Raw genomic sequence first — 25,575 nt, 5'->3', positions numbered from 1 at the left:
TCGTCACTCTTTGAGAACAGATAACAATCACTGCACCGATGTCATGCCTCACACGCAGTATGACATCACGAGCAGTGATGTAATGTATACATCTGCGGAAACTCAAATACAGGAACACGATTGTCCCCACGAGTTTTTCTTGGGGTGGAAAATGTTACTTTTTGTTAATTTAAGGATATATCGGAACTTTTCACCCAGGACACAGTAAATTTTAGCTTACATGCGTCGCGCACAGAGAAGTAACGCTCTACTAAATCAATCAAAATCCATCCATTCAGACCACACTATTTCAGAGTTCCAGAGAGCGCTAAGGCCTGAAACACAGAAGGTTTGATATTCCGTCTTGTTTAGATGACAATAATCTGACATTTTGGGTCTAGACTGCCTCTGTAGATAGACACGGAGAGATAACAAGAAAGTGCCTTATCTTGATCTAAACTGAAGAGCCCTCAAGGTTGATTGATGTGAAGTATTAGAAATTGAGTTTTGAAAAAAGCGAGAAGTTCTTCATCCCCAATTCGTAGCGGAGGAAACTACAAAGGCCGTGTCGGTTTCTAAGAACTATTAAGAAGAATCTAAGAAGTATGGGGATATAGACAATTATGGCCAACAGATCATTACCCTTGCAGGTGTGATATGTCTCCCTCATTAAAGGTTACACAAGTCAGTGGGAAACAGATTACTCCACCTCATTAACCATGGTTCTCTCCACGTGTCTATGGGACATTGTCATTCGTTACTGAAAGCAGCTGCGCATGCCCCGACTCCGATTTCCCGATTCCGCAAGTGATATGATTGCTTATGAACGCTTGACATCCTATACCAGAGGTGTCCAACCTGCGGCCCTCCAGCTGCTGCAGGACTACATCTCCCAGTAAAAAAATGATTCACTATTGACATTATAGACACTGTCCGCTAAGTATCTACTTATTACTACTCAAAATATGTGACAACGCAATTAAAACATTTCAACTTTGGAATTTTAGGACTTTGTATACATTGTTTTTCCAAATATTAAAGAATAGAATAGAATGTGGTATCAGAATGTGAAGGGGGGAGATGCCGGATCTTTTATGGAATAGAACAGAATGTGGTATCAGAATGTGAAGGGGGGAGATGCCGGATCTTTTATGGAATAGAATAGAATGTGGTATCAGAATGTGAAGGGGGGAGATGCCGGATCTTTTATGGAATAGAATAGAATGTGGTATCAGAATGCGAAAGGGGGAGATGCCGAATATTTTGGAATAGAATTTGGTATCAGGTTGTGAAGGGGGGAGATTCCAGATCTTTTGACATATATTATGAAACAGAAGAGAAAGCAGATGACGGCCGGTTCTGCAATTTGTGACTTAGCAGCTCTTAAGACACCAACCTGAGCTGAGCTTCTAAGCGCTGGCACCTTAAATACTCCAATTTATTTAGCCAGATTTATTGCCACTTTTATTAACCTTGTTACGTTTAATGTGTTTTAATGCTTCTTTTCGGCTGTGAACTCATGTCTTACAGATTAGCAAAACTGTGTTTGTTCATCCTGAAAATTAGGAGCCTGAAAGTAAATTAGGTAACCGCGGTTTAACAATCTATTCTGGCGGAGATTGTGATTTACTTAGATATGGTGATGTCCACTTTCCCGGTCAGATCCATTATTAATACTTGTCTCAAAACACAAATAAAGATTATGGGATTCACTAAAGTCTCCCAAAGGGTCCTTGGAAAATCTTAAATTGCTGAGCTTGGTTTAAAATTAAAAAAGACATATGATCGGTTATTCAGATTTTCTGTACTATTTTAAATTTATTACCATTAATTATGGATCATTATTTTTGTTAATGCCAAATATGTAGCATGCGGAAGTCAAATTCTTACAGTTTGTTATAACGGTTTATAATAATAATAATAGTTTTATTAGCAGATATTTTTACATATTGTAATATACATATTTTTTATGTATGTCTTTCCGATGTTAATATATATAAATATATTTATTTTTAAAAATGATAATAATCCATAAAAATGTGTCACAGCGCATTGACCTTTTAATATTTAATGTTTAGATAGTTAAAATGATTTCTTTAATATTCTTTAATAGTAAAAATTCCTCCTGGGTAAATGAATAATATGTGAGTAGTTCTTCCCTCTATGAGTAACATATGTCTTCTGAGAAATTAACAATTTGCAATGATGTTTATTAAGATTTATTAAGTTTTAATATACACAGCACATATTGAGAACCCATTGCTCCAAGCCGACTACTTTAATACACGTGGTTAGGGAGTCAATTTAACCCATGGAATTTGGCTCATAACTGGGTAGGTTCTACATTGCTATAGAGAATACATTTTTGTTTTTTTCTTTGTATTTTATGTATAGATTTAGAAAGCTAGCCTCAAGAGGCAAAACTATAACAATATATATATATATCATATAGAAATATATATCATATAGGAATATATATATATATCATATCATATATATATTATATAAATATAATATTTATTTATTGTAGTCACGTTCTAATGCCACGTGAAAACAGTCTAATACTTTGATGTGTGATAGTCTCAATGCTACAGGGAACACTTACATGTTCCCTCTTCTAAATAAATGTAATATTAGCTTTAACTTATTTCTTCCACTATAATTGTCTTTCACCTTTGTAACCGGCTATATTGTTTCTTTGTAATCTTTTCTTACGTAAAAATGGCAGCTCTGGGATTTCTACACTTTTATATTGTTCCATTTCTTTGTCTTTTTTTTTTTTTTTTTATTATTATTATTGGTGTGATGTCGCCTGCTACGGCTATACGCTTTTATTCTCTCCTGCTGGGAAAGGGTAACCGTCAGGGCTTCCCATATATTGAAGACCTCTACTTTATTTACACACCGTTTAAGACCGTAGGCTTCATCGTGCCGCGTGGTGAATAACTCCAGCTCTGATCTACAGGGGGATCGAAATGACTTTGTATTCACGCGAGCTGCTCGCTCTTCGCTGTGAAGGGACTGACCATGTTGTCAAGCGTGCGTTTGGAGGTTTATAAATGTAGACTTGAATAGTGACCATCAAAAGTGAATTATAGACCCGGCTGCGAGAGGCCAGCGCTCAGCCCCTAATCTCAAAAAACCTAAAAAGTGTTTCATTCCAGTTTTATTCCCATCAGAAAACAAACAGTTGCATTTGCGTTTTCTAAGGTGGAAAAGGAATTGTAAATCTGCGACATTTGGAAATGAATTTAAATAATCTCATATGGTTAGATCGGTACATGAAGCACTGAGTGTTACATGTAATCGCTTAAGGTTTTAATGTCGCATGATATATGGATCAGATAAGCAGCTTTCATTTTATTGAATGGTCTCGGAAGGCTGGATAAATCACGATGTTCACTTGTGCCTATAGGAGGTAATTTAGTAGAGTGAGGGTATTAAACATGCATGGGACAGGCATACGGCTCCTGAATCTAAGACGAGACCAACGACTGATTAAGGTCTGCGTCGTTACAGCAGGAAAAATGGGCGACTAGACGGGCCGAAAGGATCTGATCCGCAGTTGCATCCTATGATTCTATGTGTATAATTTACAAAGGAAAATTGTTTTTTAATATAACCAACGTGCTGATTAGCTTAGAAAGGTACATTGATTTTTTCAGCCAATCACTTCACTATACATTGGAAACATTAACGTTTAAAAAAAACTCAAGTTCCATAAATATTGATTTAAATAGCTATAAACTTTGGAATGTATACCAAAAGCCATATTCATATATCTGAAGCACCAAACGTTGTTCTGTATTTTCACAAAGTGGCTTTATTCATGTAGAAAAGGGCCTCATTCGACCAATATTGCCTTATTCTCTGCTCGAGGCCGGGGTGGCCATTTGGCTCAGGGGTCGATACTTATCTTTACTGCTGCACTAGCAACAGATCGGGACCTGCAGCGAGCGCTATAAAAGCGTAACGTACAGACACACGCACACCATTTAGTGGCCGCTGGTCTTAAAGGGCCGGGGCCACTTTCTCATCCCCAGTCTGGACCAACAAAGCTCTCCAGTGCACTAAGCATACGAAGAAGCAACAAGATGTTTGGTGTGTAGAAATAACGTCGTCGTCTGGGAGATATACAGAATTAAAGGAGAATTATTTATAAATGGGCCCTGCTGCAGAACGCAATATTAACAGTGCTGCTTAATTTTGTGGTTCAACATAATGGGATATGTGTATACAGAGCGATTCCAGGAGAAAAGTTAAAATGTGAGCAAAAAGCAATAATATTTTGTAGCTGTCGATTCCTGTCTGTGTTTTAGCATTCTTATGTTACCCTGATCTACTAGGAGTCTCGCTGACTTGTGGCCAAAAGGGACCACCTGACTAATGAAGGTCTACGGGGGATGAAGTCTAATTACGAACATGATAAGCTCTGCTCCAATGATGACCTCCAAACCTGCCAGTAAAATATCTTTCATTCCATTATAGGATGCTACACGGCTTTATACCGCATAGTAATTAAGATAAAGGTTGTCTGATTGGACTTCCCAAATGGCGGCTTTATATTGTTTGGCGAGATTGTGCGTGATAATTCCAGTTGTTATTGGTCTGGTGCTACGTATGTATATAGATCAGCTCATTAGTATGCGCGCAGGCAGTATGGAAAATTCTGCATATATCATTTCTATTTAAATTCTCTGGGTCGGTCACATGGCAGACTGTAAGCAGCAGGCAGTGAGGAGTACGACCGCATTTTCAAGGTAACTCTCTAAATGCGCCTTACACAATAGAGATCGGTTGGATTGTTAACAATGATCCCGTTGATACCCAAATGTATTGTTAGAAAACACTTAAGGTAGGTAGACACTTGAAAGATACTCTTCTGACTGTGGATTTTGGACATGCGGATTCATGAAATATTTTCTTAAAATGGGACAAAATACTGAAAATTGGTTTTGCCTGCCCTGCCATAACAGCAGCAGAAGGAATCATGAGTTAGAAAGTTGCATGGGTTGTAGCATCGAGCACGGTGGCCTGACATACATCACAATGCTCGTGGTATATACACTCCTGTGTTCCAGTGGCCCCTTATCACTCCCATCACTCCTGTGTTCCAATGGCCCTTTTCAAACAGCAAACAAGCAGTACTTACAACATGTAACATTCCATGTCTTTTTAAAGGATATTATTGTTTTGCTTCCTTCTTTTTCTTTTTAAAAAAAAGGAGGTTATAAGAAGTTTATAACGATAACTCCATCTGATGAAGATGAAGCTGCTTTTCTATAAAGCAGAAAAATAACAGAAATATAGAACTTGCTGGCAGATCGGCATTTTTCCTGCAGTAAAGTCTCAGACCGTAATCAGTCGTTGGTCGCATCTTAGATTCAAGAGCCATATGTCTATCCCATGCATGTTTAAATATGCTCAGTGTATTAACCACTACCACTTCTGCTGGGAGGCTGTTCCACTTATCTACCATCGGCCCAGTAAACTAGGTCTCTCTTACTAACTAGAGAGGAGTCATATGTCTAGACTGCATTTGGTCTGTATGGGGTTTAAAAAAAAAGTGCAGAATTGTCAAAAAAGCAGAATTTATTCTATGGTTTTTTTTTAGCTATTTAATACAGATTGTGCCTACTCTTGATTTTACATAAAGTGAACAATAATTGGAAGCTTGACACAAAAGGTTATGCTAATTGTTAGCATTTATCATTCTCGTACACTAAGACCATTAAATCTTGGCATGTTCACGCAAAACATTAGTCTATTAACTGGTTGTATTCCCTGCCCTTGAGAAGAGTCACTCACGTGTCTCGTGGGGTTGAAGTGAAATGCAAACACGCGGTTTGCATCTCATGTCATATGCTGTAGAACGGTGCGTGTTTGCATGCATGTTTTTCATAGGCTTATTGTTCAGAAACATTCTAGACCATTAACATCTAGATCCTTTCATGTTATTATACAGAGAAAATAGAACTTTATATACATATATATATATATATATATATATACACACAGGTATATACTGTATACCTCCCTAATGTTCACATTTTATTCTAGTACATATTAGTCAAGTTACTCTTTTTTACCTTTTTAGTGCCTTCTGTTTTAGGAAGATTCTTATATTGTGCATTTCTATTCATTAATTCTCATTTTATATATATATATATATATATATATATATATATATATATACATACATATATACACACACACAGACACACGCCAGACTTCTTATTGAAGAAGCAGATTTACTAATCTCACTTAAACCATGGAAATGACCTAAGAAAATAGTACGCAAACTGAATTCTCTTCCGTAACGGATTTACATAGAGGACACGCTATGTGATCACAGACGATCGAGCCTGTCATACCGCTACAACGAGGACAGAAATATTCTATTAAACCGATTAACAGTTTATATTCTGCGTTTATCAATAACAACATCATATGCCTATTACCTGCCTACGTATTAGTGCTGTTCATCTCGCCTTATATGTGGCCGCTGTCTCCAAGTATTAGAAAAGAAAAAGTCTTCTGGAAGGCAAACAGAGTGAAGGAAATCACAAAGTCTATAAAACGGGAAGCGCGTCCTGCATTCACGTCGTGTATTAGGACACTGAGCTGGTCGGCTGAGAGTTTTTTCTTTTTTCCAATGGATCAAATGCTGTAGATCAGGCATGTCCAAAGTCCGGCCCTAGGGCCAATTGAGGCCCGCGTTCCGGACTGATAAGGCCCCACAGACAAGTTGCCCAAATATACATCTGTTTTTTTGATATTAAAGGCAGAGTGATTTAACACCTGTTTAGATTTGTCATCCAAGTCACAAAATGAAAAGTATGCCGTTTTCAATAAACTTTGCATAAAATAGTTCATTTGCATTTAATTTTAATGGTTCAAAGAATGTCAGGCAAAATGGTCGGCCCTCGCACATGTTCACTTCATCAAACCTGACACGCTTCGAAAAAAGTTTGGACATGCCTGCTGTAGATCATAGCGCAGGTAGGACAATAGTAACAATGTTACACCGGACGCCATAATGAAAGTCACCGGAACATAATACTCATATTCAGCTTACTTAATTGAATTACAAGTGGGGATTATTGTCAAGTGCGGGATCGCTCTCTACATAAAAGAGTTTAACAAAGTGCAGGATGGAAGGTGATTTCAAAGAGAAGAGCCCATCATCTAAAACTAGAGGGTCAAGGGTTTAGATTTAATGTAAGGGACGTTCACTTCACTGAAACAGCCTTCCAGCAGAAGTGGCAGAGATTAATACAGTGAGGCAATTTGAATATGCATGGGACAGACATATGGCTCCTAAATCTGAGAAGAGACCAATGATCTAGATCTGGCTTCTTACAGCAGGAAAATGGGCAGACTAAATGTTTCTACCATATAAGTTATTAAAACATCCTTAAATAAATGCCAGTGAAAGCTTAGAAGAACATCCCAGCCCTGCTGACGACTGCATTATCAGTAAATTAGACAGTACAGTTCTGTGTAACCGCCAGTCAACGCCATTAGTACCTCCACAATCTGTATGTCAATAAACCGACTGCTAGAAGAATACAGAATGCCTTCGGGCAACCGCATCTCGTGCAGCGTGCCGGCCTCATGCTGTTCTATACATATGATATATAATATATCATATATAATATATACCATATATAAAATAGAGGTTTCACCCTTGTGTTGTTTAAAACATTTAAGAGTCTTAAATATTGTTTTAGAATAGAATAAGCGGTTTTCCGTTGATCTGTTCCGGAGCTGTGACTCCAGCCGTTTAGCCTCCATGGGATTCCTGCTTCGCTGTTCATCTCCATATTACATGTATGAACAGTGCCCAGGCGTGTTTACGTGTGTATAAAATAAAATGCAATATACATGTTGTTTTTTCTATTATTTGAGACATAATTATGCTTTATGCTTAGTTTGCAACTTGGGTTTTTAAACTTTCATTGTTCTAAGATATTTTTTTACTTATATTTTTTTACTCCTTTTTCTTCACATTTTTGTTAAAAAAAATAGACTTAATCGAACCTGAACCTACCAATTAAATCTCTTTGTAAGCAACTGATACGTGTTATTGAAAAAATAATAAAAATATTAATACAGATAACAATAAATAATAATAATAATAATTAGTATGGAGTTGCTGCATATAGTTTCTTGTAACCAAAGACTCTTAGTTTTAATGGATAACTGTGACCATTTAGTTAAATTTAAAATGAATATTTTAATAACGCCATGTTGACCCGAGAACATACAGGCTAATGAATGCTCCAAATATCTCGTACAGGAAGCATTTGAAGAATCGCGCGTCGGTATTAATGTTCTTGACATTTCATTTTGTTGTCTTAAGCAGCTTTATAAATCTTTTAGAAGAGAAACAAATTGAATGTTTTATTAGATATTGTTTAATACAATCACTGACAAGCAGAACAGATGCCGTCTCGGACAGGAACGCACGTATGATCCATATCAAGTGTAAAAGAGAGAGTCACTCGACCGTTTCCGTGAACAGTTTCTATAGAAAGCATACATTGTAGTTTGAGGAATGATGAAGCTCGTATGGTATGACACTAATAAGACGATGTGATCTTTATGCAACAGGACAGCCCACAAAGAAATCTCTGCATGGGGTGATAAAGAAAGGTTTCTATCGTATCGAGCTGTAGGCTGATTCATTCTATAACAAAATGATTTATTGTCATGCATTTTACTATTCAGATGTTATTGGGATGATGTATGAGTGATATCAGTTTAAGGATCCTATTAAACAGAACAACTTAAGCACTAGCAAGAGAGCAACACACACACACATATATATATATATATATATATATATATATATATATACATATATATATATATATATATATACACACACACACTTCTGATTGGAAGCTGTCCCAGTGGTGCTCGCTGTGGCCCCATAATGGAAGTACTCCAAGAGCCCAGAATATTGTAGAATCCGTCTGCAGTTACTCTGGTCTCACTTCAGCTCAATGGCGTAGCCGTGGCAAGCACCACAGAGACAGCCTTTCTCCCGTTTCTCCAATTGAGGAGAGGGTTTGAGCTGAGAGTCTGCCCTTTTGCGTAAGTACCTGGGAAACTGAGCTGAAACCAAGAGGATGAAGAAAGAAGACAAGAAGAAGCAAGAGGAGGAGCTGTGGAAAAGGAGACAGAGACATGGAAGTGGTTGGCGGAGAAGGTAGGGAGACATTGAGCGAGAGCATGAGAGAGAGAGGAGGAGACAGTGAAAGAAAGCAATGGAATGCAAACGAAAAACTCTGGGCTCTCTGCTTTGTTTTCCTTTATTCGTTGTCACTCCTCTGTTTCAAATGCACATGTCTACTAAGAACTGTATGCCCTCAATTGAAGATTAAAAAAGGAAACATTGGTTCTTCATGATGTTCTGATGCATACCAGATATGCAAAAATATAAATGGCTTAGCCTACCCATCCTGCTGGCTCAGATCAGTAAAAATCATATCCTTTCACAGGTGAGTACCGTGACAACATTTATTTTTGATCAACATGTAATTTGCAGTCCATCGTGGTGGATTCACCATAGATATTTCCTTTTATGACTCTTGTGACATCTTTTTTCACAGTACAATGACAATGCTGAAAGATTTAGATGATGCCAACAAAGGCACCGCCTTTCTAATGAAGACAAGACAGGACACTCAATCAGTTGTTGGTCTCGTCTTAGATTCAGGAGCCATATGCTTATCCCATCCATGTTTACATTTCTTTACTGTATTAGTAATTCTGATGAGAGGTTGTTCCTCTACTACTTATCCTTACATTACGTATAAACCTCTGACCCTCTGGTGTTAGATTACGACCTCTTGATGTAACATTTCTCCTCCTTTGAAATAATTTTTCCTCCTAACCCCCTATGTTTCTATCACATTTCCCCCTCTCTCTTTTTTTCACATGTAAAAAGGTCTCTTTGACGTCCCTTAACATAGACAAAAGAAATAAGATGTCAAAAGAAGAAAACTGTGGTATATTTACACAGTAATTTTATTATCTATTTTCTATTTGTTTTATAAGAACCAAGCTCAACATTAACGATTGATCCTATTCATAAGTCTAGATAATGAAGGTCGGGATATTAATTCCGTACAAGGTGGATTAGAGCCGCTATTTATTTATTAATCACTAGCGCGGAAGCAGCCTCTGATTGGGTATGCATTCGCGAGGCACAAATTATGACAGATGGTATTACAAGAGCAGCGCAAGATACTATGAGGTTGGGAGAATTTAATTTGTATTCTAGCTTTGAACAGCGGTTATACACAGAGATCCAATTTAGAACCCTGTCAACTTGGTGCTGATTCTATGCTTGGAATTTTATATGATTATATAAATATACCTTTAGTGAAATTACACGCACTCACTGGATGAAACTGCTATCCTTTTTAATACTTACTAGAAAGAATCTTTTTAAAGAGGATTGCCAGAGGTTTCCGTAAATATGGATCATTTTAATAAGACTACATAGCGAAAGCGTCATTTCACTGATTCCGTAGAATAAATTGAGTTATGCATTCTGAACCTGAAGGGGATGCACCACATCAAGGAGATAGAAACCTTAGTTATTTTTGGTTTTATTAATTAATATTTATAGGGGTTAGAAACCTTGGTAATCTGGGTCTTAATATGCAATATTATAGAGTATACTGTATATGGTTTGCAGAAATGCATTATTTCTATTTATATACTGTCACAAAATACCTAATTATTGATGGTGCTTCCTCAATCATTTCCATAGCGTTCCATGCTTTGGAAAGGGCAAATGTACAGACCTATTATAGGTAGAATATTTATGAGTTTTCATGAGTTAATCTAGTCCTCCTTTGGTATATAAGGTCGGTCTCCGGGTGGTATCTGAGCACTGGAAATTTGTAACAAAGATCACAAAATCCAAAATTCTACTTAAATCTTTTTTTTAAAACAATGATTCACAATTAACATTTTTTTCTGGTATACAAAGATCGCTACAATGATGATAAAGATGAAGCGGAGCGATGGAGAGAACATGTCAGATTACATGTAGCAGTTCAGTTCAAATCAAAATGTAGGCTTTAGAGGGCCATTGGCTGCCATTTTGGTATGGCAAATCAACCAACAAACCAGGGATCTAAATCAGGATATGTGTGGGTGTGGCCAAATGAGGGAATGGGTGGGGTCATTTGTGGGAGTAAGGCGGCATATGAGAGTGGGTGGAGCCAGGAGCAGAGCTGTCACCACCCACTTGATCCAAAGAGCCGCCTCATGGTGCCCAACTGTACCACTTTTTCACTGCGAGGAGGTCACGAGGCTTGTCCTGTCCCAAAATCCCGCAAAAGCCGGACACTGGGGAGGTATGGTGTAATATTTATGAACCTTAGATGATCTAATTCTAAACATCTAACATTCACCAAGACGATCCTCTGCATTTAAAAAAAAAAACCAAAAGCGTATTTTAAGGAAAACACGTTAACTACTTTTTTATTAGAAGAAAAAGCTACAATACGTCTCCATTAAGCAGTAGATGTCAGTTCTGCTGCATTTTTAAGATGCGGAGTAACGAGGAAGCACAAAAATTGCCAAAAAATGTCATTACTAGACAAAAGAAAAAAGAATCAAGAAGTTAATAATATACACAGTAACGCGTTTAAAGATAAGACGAGTCTGAACTTGATAAGACCTACTAATGTAACCAAGGAACAATAAGGAAGAGGGAAAAAAAATGAACAATGCCAGATATTAATAGCAGGCTTTAAGCACAGCCTATTTAGAGAAAGGATTCTGTTCCTTGCAACTATCTTGACGTATGTTTGAAAAAAGCATGTTATTTTGTGACAATAATACGGAGTTCACATGACACGTATAATTGCGCGGAAAAGCAGAATTGCTAACGCCCAAGTTTTGCGAATGCCAATTTTAAGTATGTACGCTGGGGGTTTTTTTCTTAAGAAACTGCGAAGGCTATCTTGCATCAAAGTCTCTGTTTTTCAGCTGACTTTTTTGTTTATACGGATCAAAGTCCTTCAGCGGGCCAAATATATTCACATGCGCGAAAGGACTTTCAATGAGCATTCCACGCATTTCATTTCTTCTTATTATTTTCCCCAACGATAAGACGCCCGACAGCCTGCATGTGCCTGTCATCTTACATCAAGTCAGCGACCTTGGCTACTTATCTGGGTCCTTCAAGTGGTTTAGCCGTTTTGTCTCGATATTCATTCATTTTTAAGAGACGTGACAAATCTCCCCTTTACATTATTTCATTTCTTCGCAGAAATTACGAGTGCCAACCATACGAGAAAAGACACTTATTACTGGAATTTAAGAATGTTTTGGGAAAACAATGTAAGAGTAACCAAGAAAAATCAGTTCTATTCTTCAACGCTGTTGTGTCTATGCATAAAGATATGTTTTATTGTGTATTTGTAGAGGTTACATACACAACCTGAAAAGCTAACTTACTTATACCAGCATCTATAAACGGTCAAACACTGAATCAACTTTCTTTTCTCTTATTTCTATGGTGTTTTTATAGAGAAATAGAGAATTTGACAGTTAAGTAAATCGGCCCATCTAGTCTACCCTAGTGTGACCAGGAGGCTTTTTCACGGTCACACAATCACACTGTGATCGCAAAGGCTTCTTGTGTAGCAGCACAATATCATCTGGTCTCTTTTTAAAAGAAAAATTCAATTTTTTAAGGTATCTTTCCAACAGTCAAATGCTGGATATTTAGCTCATCCTGAGTTATTATCTTGTTATCTAGCACTGGATCAAAGGTGGAACTGATTACGTTGGGATCCCTGATCTAAACAATGAGAACTAATGAGCCCTAATCCTGTTTTAGACATTTTTTTTCTTGATACAGGTTCCTGATACATCTCAGGAAGGAAAATAGATATAGCTGTATTAGCCCAAGCGGAAATGGAGTCTTTAGTTGAAGGGCATATTTTTTAATGGGCCAACAACGTTTCAGAACCTCAGAGGCCTCTTCTTCACATGGAAAAATGAGGATGAGAGCTTTGAGAACCCCATAGCCCACGTGACTTTACATCTACTTCTGGAAAATGTGTGGAGGGATTTGTTGAATGCGTTTGATCAAAGTTGGCCTTTTGTTAACACAATTCAAGATGGTGGCACTCAAAGTGGTCCCTGATGGAATCCTTCTCCCGTGATAAATTGGCTCCCATTGATTTCTTAACCTTTTTAACCTTAAAACTGTTTCGGGAACCACACTCCAACTATATAATAGTCATAACATTTATCATCAACAGAATCCTAACTCTAGAACCTTAGATTTCTATTTCCGACCTTTAGTTATTCGAGCTTAGTCTTGACTTACATAGTGGAGCTGACCCTAAAGTCCGATCCCCATTACACCCTTAAATTCTGATTTACGTCCTGAGATGCAGACAAGCCGGTTGAACTACTTTTAAAGCTGTATACAATCACAATGCCAGTAGTTTTATATCATTTTCTATATAATCGGTGTTAGTGTTTGGTTCAAGGCTGGAGATGAGACTAACGAGAAAGGATTCTCTATATTGTACTTTACATTATTGTCCTTTCAAGTACCAGCGCAGAGAATACACAGAACTTCCGGGGTGTTTTAGCGCTAAACAGGCCTTGTGCAGAAAATAGAATGCATCAGAACATATATATTCTATAAAATAAATGTATATAATATACACATACCAAACATTACAAGCTTCCCTATCTGAGTATTCTTTTCTATTTGTCTATTGCCGTTACGCTGAAAACAATTAGGTTTTTATGAATTCTGGAATTTGTTCATGGTGAAACAACATGGTCCGAAAAATCAGAAATGTTATTTCATCAGCCAGCGTTACCGTGATGATCTGAAGGGAATATTAGCTTCATGGGTCAGAATTTGCATGAAACCTGTATTTTGAATGGACTCGGCACAGTGGAGTCCAGTTAGCGAGACGCAATATATAAATCGTTCTTGGGAGAACAGCATGCTCCAGATGAGCCAATTACAGCCCAACTTCTTAATCATGGCTGCGATTTAAGTGCCCGTATTTTTTAAAAATTTAATTAACTCTATCGCGGCAAGAAATATCTAATGGTTGTAAAGCCCGCCATTGGATGATATATACATTCGGTGTGGAAAAGGCTTAATGACCAGGTCTCTCCGGGTTAATGTTCTCTTTTGACTTGAATCAATATCTACCATGACCACTATTTATTTTTATTTGTTTATTGATTTATCTGGCAATGCAATATTTTGCAGCAGTGAACAGTTGGCACAAGGTATTAATAAAAAAATGTAAACTTAAAAGTAATTTTGTCTTCTACTCCTTATATACTATCTAGTTTTCAGGTATAATTGATATAATTAATTGAAATGTAATTTATTACATATTTAACATGCTATGTTCGGAGGCTATTGAAAAATATATTGAAATTTCTTAATGAAAAATGTTTTACCGGGGTTTGAACTTATCCGTGTCCACTTTAAGTGATTTATTTGCAGTTCCAAAAGTTCTAGGAAAGGTCCGTGATCTTAATGTAAACGTTTGACCTCATAACCTCACAAGTGTTGTTTTTCGTTTTTTTTTTTTTACAATTGTTTTAATGATTTTTAGGATTTTATTTTTAGCAAATATATTTGCATAGGATGCATCTGGATAGCTCACAAATGTACTTATTCTCACTTGTGTTTTTAACACAAATGAATAATCCTAAGACTCTATGAAAACTACTTAGCTATGCAAGATATGTCATCTTGTGGAATTAATTATTTTAGGCTCGTTTTGGTGTCTAGTTATGTTGAATCTTAATTTGTACATAGTCAAGCACATGAATACTGTTCATACTTTAAATACCATAATGCGATGTGCTTGGTATGGTCGGCTTTAATGCATACGATAACTGCAGGGTCCTTTTACAATTCCGTGCTGTCTGTTTTTGATATGTGGGGGTGGCGGGCGGTAGTGCAGAATACCCCCATTTGGATTTGCCCCTTTTCCGCACTCCCCAGCTAAGTGCCATGCAGGAGATATGTTCATCTCCAGCACACGCATGGAATCTGCTGCCATTGGTTTAAATTCCTGCAACTGATTGGCTCCTTCAATAGTCGGATCATGAAGGAAGAGGGCAGCTTCTACAGCAGGGCTGCCTCTTCTGTGTTGGGAAGGTGCTTTTTATTAATATTAGTGTTTTAATATGCATAGTCGGGGTTGTCAAGGGCCTTAAACTTTCCCTTTACGGTTACCTTTAACTCGGGAAAACAAATTTTTAACAACATTTTAACCTAGTTGCAGGTAAACTAAGCAAAAAAAAAAATCCTACAATAGGCTGAACTAGATGAAGTTAAACGCAAGGACGAATGAGTTGCTCCTGCATAGTGTTAGCTTAATACGTTTAGGTAGGGTCAGCTTTTTGCCCAAGGGGATCATGCGATTCACAAAGGCAGACGGGACCTGGTCCTTGTACCCTACTAAACTGAACAGAGGGGAAAGCAAAGAAGCTTGAGGTGATGGTAAGGAATGCTTTAATAGAAGCACAGTTCATTATATGGCAGGGAAGGGAATAATGTGGACGCGGAGATGGTAGACTTATAGAGGTCAACAAGCTGGCTCTTCCCTTGGGCTCCATTAACGTTAAAGATGGGCTGATCTTCTCACCGCTCAGTGTTTACAGCAAAAACTCACATATGTCATAATATATATAATATATATATATATATACTGAATAGACCCAACCTTGAGTATTTATCTGACCCGCGGATGGATTCTGTAGATTGCATGTTTTCTGGATTAGGTTATGATAATGGATGAAAGGGTTTAGTGAATCTATCCTGTTGAATAACCATCGTAAGCACATTATTTATGCAGAATTTACATGGCTATTGGTCGAGAATGAGATAACGTAACCACATAAACATTTATGAAAATGATATGCATGTACAAGCATTTGGATTTTACATTTATGAATGTTTTTCTTTAATGCAGAACCATATCCTACAGTACCTCCCGCTGCAACGGCATTCTATTTCCAATTAATAATGTATTAAAAAGTGGGAGTTTTGGTTTAACAGAACACTTTGTTTCATAGAAGAATACACAACTAGATTTATTTCCCTCCTGGTAAGTCTGTAGAAGCCAAAACATAAAATATGTTCTAAATTTTTTATATTGATTGTAGATTGTTATTCCGGGTGCACAAAAGTATCTGTTTGTGACTTATAGTCTCTCGGCATACGTAAAACAATCCGCGAATATCTCAGGAGCACAACTTACCTCCAGAGGATACGCATCTCACAAGCAGAGTTATATATAATGGAACATCATTTCAATATCAGACTAAAGTCTGTTTTTAGATGACTTTCAATGTTACAGGTACATAGATGTTTTCATCTTATTGGTTAATTATACAGTGTGACGGCAGATAAGAACCTTTCAGCCCGTCTAGTCTGCCTGTTCATCCTGATGTAAGAAATTAAATCTTAACCAGTCCATCATGGTCTCGTGTTAGCAAAACGCCTATCCCATGCTTACTTTATTTAGACTTGATCAAGTCACAAGTAAACACATAGTTTGAATTTCATGCACTAACTCAGCCCTTAAAACATAAACCAGAATTAATTTATGAAAAAATATTATTGTAGGCATGTGTTGGAGGGATAACTACAGCTGGAAGAAAATAAATGTATGCTTTTAAGACATTATTATTTTGTTTACAGTGGACATGCATATCATGGTCCAGCACTTGTGCAACAATGGATTCGTTATGGAGTTTGTGACTGGTAGGGGGAAACCAAATTATATCAAAATTCCGCCATTCCAACTTGGTCAATAATTGTCCAAAGCGGCTCAATAGAGTGAATCCAGTACAGCCTTGCTCCCTGAAGACCTGAAAAGTCTAGATCTAACACAGAGAGATGTCTACCTTTATCCAACGTGTTCATATTCCAAGCTATAGATTAAGCAATACTTAATCTATTGAATTTGGAAATATAAATAGATAACTATCTATTACAGATTATTATATTATTACAGATAACTATCGATTTAGTTGTATTTTTGTGGCTCTACCTTGTCTTTTTGACATTAAAAGGGAGTGCGATAAATTCCTTCTGGATTGGCATGGATTCAAAGCATCTTACTGAACAGATGTCATATTCAGTATTATGAAATTTGTCCAATTAGTCGCTGATTCCTGCACTGGTCGTAACGAGAGACTCAACAGCTAAGCATATTTATTGAGTTTGATGCTATCTGAATCGACATACATAAGCGTAGTCCTGCAGTAAACCATTTTCAATTGATTGCTGGTGTTAAACACAATTTATCTTCTCCTTGGGATTTCTTTACATTCTGCCTGTACTGAGGTTTTCCTTGTGAAAGCCAGAGCTGGGAGTTCTCGGTATTAAAAAAAAAAAAAAATCAAATGAAGGGTCTTATCGGTTCTGTGCCTTACTGTAAACTTCATTGTGCTCGGAGTATTTTACATTCATTAAGAAAAAGGAACAAGTCAATTTAGGAGCTTAGATAATGATGATTCAACAGACTTAATACAAATAAAAATGTGGATTCCAAATAGCCTCGGTAGTTCTTCAAGGGGAATTATTATAAAGAAAACATTACAACACGGTAATTTATATGCTATTACTTTGTGTACAATAAAATTTTTATGTGTGGACAGGACATAATTTACATTCCAGACACTCATACGAAGTAATGATGATAGAGGTTATTTTGGTGAAATGCCTTCTTACGATTTCTTTTTAACTATACAAGATGCAACGTGGCATATGCCCCTAATAGATAAAATAGGCACAATGAAATGCTCAGAATTCCGGGATATCAGCCTCAGATAATTCAAGCATTTCTTGGACTTTCCTTAAAATAGTTATTTACTAGGAGAGTTGAGTTATATATATATATATATATATATATATATATATATATATATATATATATATATACTTAATATTAATATATATAAATATATATAAATATATTATATTAAATATATAAATATATTATATTAAATATAAATCTATATTATATCAATATAAATATTTAATATTTTATATATTTTATATATATATATATATTCTATATATATAATATATGATATAATATGATATAATATATTATATATATATAATATATATCATATATTATGAGAGTGTTGAGAGAGGTGTATTGCGTATATGACTCATCTGCATCTAGGATAGGCAATCTGGATCTTTCTATCTCGTCTGGGGAAGTGAATTCAGAGGGAGCATTGCTAGCCAGATGAGTAGGTGGGGCTAGTTCTTCATGGGTGGGTGTAATCGGCCATGTAGGCACTGTGTGTAAGTAGATCAGGCACCATGTTGTGCTGATGATTAATGGAGTGATTACAAGGAGGATCTCTGATCCTCTTTGAAACATGCCGAGTCACAGAACCCTTGGACACAACGTCACATCCCGGCGCTCCACAGTGGAGGGGGTGGCTGAAGGTGCTTCTCAATGTTAAAATGGCACGGATGATATTGTATGGGGCTATTGCTGTGTATAATATTATTTGTAATAACCTGTTTTAATATACGACTGTTCTTTCAGGAACAAGTCCAGACTATCAAGTCTGGAAGCTCAAAACATCTTTTGAAGACAGCTTGCTTCTTATTAAATTTTAGAAGTGCTGTAGACAGATTTTATCGGTGTATTGTATGTAGTTTATATCAATGAGCAAACAGTCTTATTTCTTTTTCTAAGGACTCTGCTTGGCATTGCTCTACCTGTCATATAGCTAATGCATGACTGGAGATGGATAAAGATGTGGCAGCGTATGCCTGCCTGTGGTCGTTTATGAACCTGGTTGCATTTCAAGGTCACGATGTACCAAAATAATGTATTGATGCATTAGTGCCCAATGCCCACATTAAACGGTTTACAGCTTAAATGTTAAACATCTTTTAAACTTCTCCAATAAAAGGTTCAGCTTAAATAACCAGCGATTTACATTCTCTCGGAGCCATTTACATAGCTGCCTCTTTTAGAGCCTCCATATCTTGAGAGCCTTTGCTCGCATCACTGTGCATCTTAATGTAAGTAGACACAGATCTAGACCAAAGGACCACTACTTACATATAACAACAAGTACACAACAAATGTTCTCACAATTCATGATCTTAATGTCTTTACTTATTGCCTTATAGTTTTTGCCAATGCTGACATAAATTGATGTCGAAATTTCTTTCAAAGAACCCTCTTCTGCATCTTGTGATTTTTAAATGTGAGATTTCTCTATCCTAATGCAATCTATTATCTGGACAATCTAGCATTCTAATTTAAGACATGAACCTTCTAGGCTACTGTTTCTCATAAATTCAAGTTACTGAAGGTCCTAAGACTAACCAAACGTTATTTGTCATTGTAGCTTCACACAGACTTGGATCCCGGGACCAGCAGAATCAAGTACATCCTTTCAGGAGAGGGAGCAGGGACCATTTTTGTGATCAATGACAAGACGGGAGATATACACGCGATGAAAAGGCTTGATCGAGAGGAAAAGGCTGAATACACGCTCACAGCTCAAGCCATGGATCGAGATACGAACAAGCCTCTAGAACCTCCATCCGAATTCATAATTAAAGTCCAAGACATCAATGATAACGCACCAGAGTTCGTCAACGGGCCGTATCACGCTACTGTTCCCGAGATGTCCGTCGTAGGTATGTGTTTGTACTAAAAGTTGTGCTGTTTTTTTGTCGCCCTTGAAAATAGCAAATTTTCCCCACAGCAGTAATTTGTGCTATATTGTTGCGTCAACTATTTCTCTAATTTGCATTCATTTTAGCAATACCTCAGAAACTATAGTGATTACAATGTAAGTGTTAGCTTACACTGTTACGTGTTCTCGAAATGCTTTATCAGTCTAAGTCTGTTTATCAACGATTTCCTCTGTAACTAAGGTGTCGTTACATAAATGTGTACGTAACTTCTATTCTGAGACATCTATTGGACTTATGTTGTATTACTTTGGCAACGACACCTGGCAAACTAATCTATACTTTTAATATATAGAGAGACACTGCAACTTTTCATTTATTCAGTTGCCCTAGCAAGGGGGCAAAGTGTAACAAGATGGAGGATGGGGGGGTCATAATTAATTGCTGTGGAAACCTCATGACCTCACTTCTTTCCATGGCAACTGCTACAGGAAGGCAGATGCTAGCAAAAGTGATATTGTCACGAAGTGTGTGTATTGTCACATGGATGACTTGTAATGCCAATGGCAGCTAAACTTCTGCACAGAAACACACCATTTTGTGGATATGGTTGAGTATTATTGTCAACATCTAGACAGAAATAGAGAGTAAGAATGGATTATAAAGGTTGACAGGTTAATTCGTCATGGGGGGGTATAAGGAAAGATGAACAGGAAGGGTAGAAAATACTACTGACAAATGAGAAAGATGGGGGAATCAAAGCATGTGTAGAATAGACATGTGGGACTTTTAATGACCTCGGCAGACTTTAGTAACTTTAATTGTTAAAAAAACCAACAATTGTATGTGCCACACTGTGTGTGTTGACTCCCGTACGGGTTCTAGTCCTTGTCTGGCATTACATATTGGCTAGCATGGCTTATACACTACAGTGATGATTAAGGAACCTCCATGGTATCCAAGCTCAGTGGGAAAGAGTGTGATGAGATGTCTCTAGAGACACTTTAACCAGTGGTCTACAAGGGTGTTACTCTGGTCACTCTAGCCTTTTCTTTTTTACTTAATTGTTCTTTTCCAGAAATATTTTGTTTGAATCTACAAGTAGTTAAAACACAAGACATGAAAAACAATTCCAAAACATGCACATGCACAGACTAATAACGCAGGCTAGGAACTACAGCAAAGTGACGTTTTCTGTGTTCTGGTAATGTGTTTTAGCTAAAGCAATATATTATATTAAATAGTTCAGACACTCAATAAATTCCATACCTTTGACCACCAAGACGTCAACACTTTCCCTCTGGCTCTAGATCCTATTAAAAACACATGCCAAGTACACTTAAGCTTGAACGAGTGGGTTCTGGAGAGGGTTTGACACAGTCTTGAGTGGGCTGGGTGACGTTAGAGAGACACTTGGGCACAATTCCAACCGACATAAACAGGCAATAAATAAAGCATAGTTACGGTTTATTGTGAACATGCGGCTACACATGAACACAGATGAATTAATTATTTTTTGTGACTCGCGGTAATGACAAATATACTTATCACTTAAAAGAAATATATATTCATCTAAAGGCTTCTATGGGTTTGGGAATTTATTTCTGTCCCCACTAGAACATTGTGCAGTAAATTTTATCTGCTTGTATCTTAAAATGATAGCAAACGGCAAATGCTCTGAAAAATATCCCTCGTCTTATATTCAAGGTCATCTTCTAATCAGGCCTCAAATAGAGGTCTGACTACAAGGATAAGATCCAGATCCCCCGCAGCGCTGCAGGGGACACGGATCCTTCTCTCCGGAAGCCGGTAGAGGTCTGTGCGATGCGCGCAGACAACCTCCGCTGCTGCCGGTACTTCTGCCGGCCTTCCGGTGCACCACTATAGAAGCCCCAGCAGAGGTGCCGGCAGTAGCGGAGGTTGTCTGTGTGCATCGTGCAGCCGGTGAACGTTTGCAGGGTTAATAGGCATATCTGGGGGCAGAGTGGTATATTTAAGGCGTATCTGGAGGGCAGATGTGCACATTTGGGGGCAGGTTGGCAAATAAAAGGAAATAAAAACAAAAAAACATTTTTCAATCACAGCTGATTAAATATGAAAAAATAGTTTACATGTGAATTAATATTTACTAGTAAAACGCTTTTGGGGGGTCATCTTATAATTGAGCAAATACGGTATTTTATTTTTACGTAAGTAAACAATAAACCTAGTTCTTGATGACAAATACATCAACGTTCCATCTGTGGTGATGCAAAAATTATTCATCAAGAATAAAAACCAGTAAAAAGAACACCCATAAGCTAGGCACCATAATGGTTATATATGGAACAGCAAGTTATAAAAATATACAGGACAAAATGGATTCCTCTGGAAGCCCCCAAACGTCCTAATGAATACATTCCCAGACCTGCTCCCTTTCTCCTGATTATAGCATTCATGTTGATGAAGTGCTGGCATGTATGTCATGTAAGTAAGTTGGTACTGCAGCATGAGCATGTTCATTTGGTGAATAATTTAGTGAATAGTTTCTGTACGGCACATATGACACTGATTAATCTAATCAGAATCATGTATATCTAATGTAGCAGGGATGTAACTAAGATTTAACGTGCAAAGCATTTAGCTAAAGCAGGAGACATCTGGAAGCATATTTCAAAGTTCAGGCAATGTAAGCCCTGTGGAAACCAAGAAAGCTAGAAATAACCGATCTCTTGAGATGGAGACATAATTAACTTGATGGCTAAATTGGTAAACATGACGGTGTTCCAGTGTGCACCATTTCATTGGTGAGATGATACATGAACCCAAAAAAACATTTTTTTTACTCCAAGCACAACGTATATTAGATTAAATGAAACATGTTTTATGTACCTGGCCAGTTTCCAGGAGATGCGACCGCGCAGATGTTTACCAGATGTTTCTAAGGGAGTATGAACAGAAGAACCATAACAAATGCAATGTTTCCAACATTTGAAAGCGTTATCTTAGACGTGTGAGCTGTCAAGAGCATTGCAAATGCAACAGCCGGAACTATGCCAACTGAGATCCTCAATTTTCACTAAGGGATCCACTCACATATCTCACACAAAATCAACGAGTTTCTCTCCATAATGATCAATGGGGCAGTCTCATGAAACAGTAAATATAGATGCATCGAAGGGTTAACTATTGATCAAGTTTAAATTTTGCTCCCCTCCCCCAATTTACATTAAATATATACATCTGGAAATGCATTGAGTTGCTCAGTACTAGACTGGCAATTAATAGTTTTCTTTACATAAGGTGTCCCTAAACGTGACTTTGTTACATTTTTTCTATATGAATAATTGTATGAACTAGAGGCAAATATAAGTGTGTGTGTGTGTCTGCTTTCATAAATCTCAAAGTCAAATCTGCTTAATTAAAGGGCCATATTTCTGAGGTCAGCACTTAAATGAGCCCAGAGGGTAAGTGTGTTTCAAAACCAAGATCCAGAAAGAAGACGGCAGATGCTATGAAATATGTTTCCAGTAAAACAGCTGTTTCAAGTCTGTATCGTATTTGACATTGGCTTGTATGTCTACAATGTATGTGTGTACATCTATCTATTTCTATGTGTGTATATATATATATATATATATATATATATATATATATATATCACTTACGCATAAAATATGCACTGCAGATGGGAGAAGACTATGCAGAGTAATAGACGCATATAGAAATAAAAGGTATTACAGGCATGCATAATACTTTGCAAGAAATAGGTGAATCATCAGAGTATCAAAAATTCATAACCACTTGGACAATAAATCATAGACACATTTAATATTAATGCAGCTCTTAAAATTCGCTGTTAGTTTTTCCTGTATAGTATGTGTATGTTTGGTCTCTGTGCCTTTCCGTCTGATATCAAGAGCAGTCGCAAGGTTAAGCCTTTTCTACGCTGTCTGACTATTAAAATGATAAAATTATGAGACTGATCTACAGCCAAAAAAGCATTCACAGTCCTCGTCACAACAGACATTCTGCCCCCAATGGCAAAAAGGCCATTGTTGTTAATGTATTTGTGACGATAAAACACCTAGATACTTTACCCTAAGGATAGTATTATCTTTGTGGACTTCATCTATTGATTAATAGATCGGTTGAAACACATCAATAAAGAGGCTTCTTTTAATGCCAAGCCTTTAAGTCAGATTTAAAGTAGTTTTATAGTAGCTTTCAATATTAACCCAACAAGAACTTTGAGGCATTCTCAAAAAGAAACCAAGCCCACAAGAGCGATTGGCACTGCAGTACAAATGAAGCCATTACTATTGAATAATGTTCTTGAGTATAATGAATTACAGTATCCAGATCATGGAGCTTGAATCAATTTTGAATTAGTGGTTTTGGAAGGTCTTTGCAATTTGGCTGCAACTAAATGTTTTGATGTAGAAACCTTGAGGTTTTAAAAGTCACTAATTGACCAGGAATCTATATGGACACATCAACCACACACATTACCTGGCTAATTAGAGAAACAACAACAACGGATCTAAAGTGTCGTAAAGGTAGCCACCCAACTTCTAATGAACTACAAATACAATCCGGAAAGGAGAGTCATGAGACGTGTAATCTTCTATCAGGAAAAAGCCTGTAGGTTGCTTACGCCTGTGAGATTTAATACATTTGGGACGCCTGTGAGATTTAATACATTTGGGACGCCTGTGAGATTTAGATATATTAGCACATATTATCAACTGTTACTTTCAACTGGGATACAAACTTAAGTTAGTACTTTGCAAGTTTAATTCATGCTCTGAGCTGTGCCGAGCTGGGTCCACAACAACTCGACTTCTATAGCATTAATAAATATATTTCTATATTAAATATGTTAATATTATTTTCGGTTAAATAAGCTGACATCTTATTTGGACACTATGTTGGAGCACACATATTCATGGTGATCCTCGGACATCCAAACACCACCTTACTACTATGCCCATACAAAAAATATGTTCATATGCATAACGTACTTGTGTTCATTCACACACATAATTTAACCCCTTGATGACAATTGCCGGTCCGGGCACGTCACCGAAAATCGTGACGATTATGACAATTGACGTGCCAGGACCGGCACGTCTTTAAACGTGATCGATTTTTTCACTCAAACGGTGTTTGAGCAACACCAAAAAAAACATTCCCGGCCCCCCCCGATCGCTCCTAGGAGCAAATAAAAAAACATGTTTGAAAGACTGCACGTCTTTCAAACATGGCGGCGCCCGCCGCCGAAAAAACGGGTTTAGGAAGCGATCGCGAGTCGCTTCCTTTGCTTAGCTGGTGTTGCTAAGATGCCTCAGTATCGAGGCATCTTTGCAACACCTGTTTAGCAAAGGAAGCGACCCGCGATCGCTTCCTAAATGCTTAACTTACCTTCCCGGTACCGGCGTCTTCAAAACACACGCGGTGTTTCAAGATGGCGGCGCCCATCAAGCCGGGGGCGGAGCCTGCTGCCATCATCGGGGGGGGGGTGTTGCTGTTTAAAAAAACAGCAAAAACAATTACTATCACAAACTTTGACAAGGGTTGGTGGTAGGATTAGTGCATGGAAAGGGTTAAACTATCAGCATCTAAAATACCCTGGGGTGTCTAGTTTTCAAAAATATACGGTTTGGTGGAGTAAATTTAATTTGCTGGCTTCAAAGATGCCCCAAATACCACATGGAGACAGAATTACCAGATTCAGAGAAAAATGGTTTTGAAATAGCAAAACGCTACTTGTACTTATTGCCCCATAACGTGTAGAAGAAAGCAAAAAAACATAAAAACATTGGGTATTTCTAAACTCGGGACAAATAGTAGAATCTATTTAGCAGGTTTTTTCAGTAGTTTTTTATGATGAATAAAAGATT

At 37.3% G+C, this 25,575-nt stretch overlaps 1 protein-coding gene across 1 annotated transcript in view; it reads left to right on the top strand.

Annotated features, from left to right (window-relative positions):
- Nucleotides 1-25,575, top strand: part of LOC149299115 (cadherin-8) — a 127,170-nt gene that overhangs the window by 26,538 nt on the left and 75,057 nt on the right. The window contains exon 2 of the mRNA XM_089486497.1: nt 19,402-19,696. Within this exon, the coding sequence (XP_089342623.1) occupies nt 19,402-19,696 (295 nt within the window). The remainder of the gene's footprint in view (nt 1-19,401; nt 19,697-25,575) is intronic.

Source organism: Sceloporus occidentalis, unplaced genomic scaffold (genome assembly GCF_023333645.1).
Source record: "Sceloporus occidentalis isolate IW3139 unplaced genomic scaffold, rSceOcc1.0.p SCAF_29, whole genome shotgun sequence".
Taxonomy (NCBI): domain Eukaryota; kingdom Metazoa; phylum Chordata; class Lepidosauria; order Squamata; family Phrynosomatidae; genus Sceloporus; species Sceloporus occidentalis.
The sequence above is the reverse complement of the archived record's forward strand: the minus strand, read 5'-3'. Positions and strand labels throughout refer to the sequence as shown.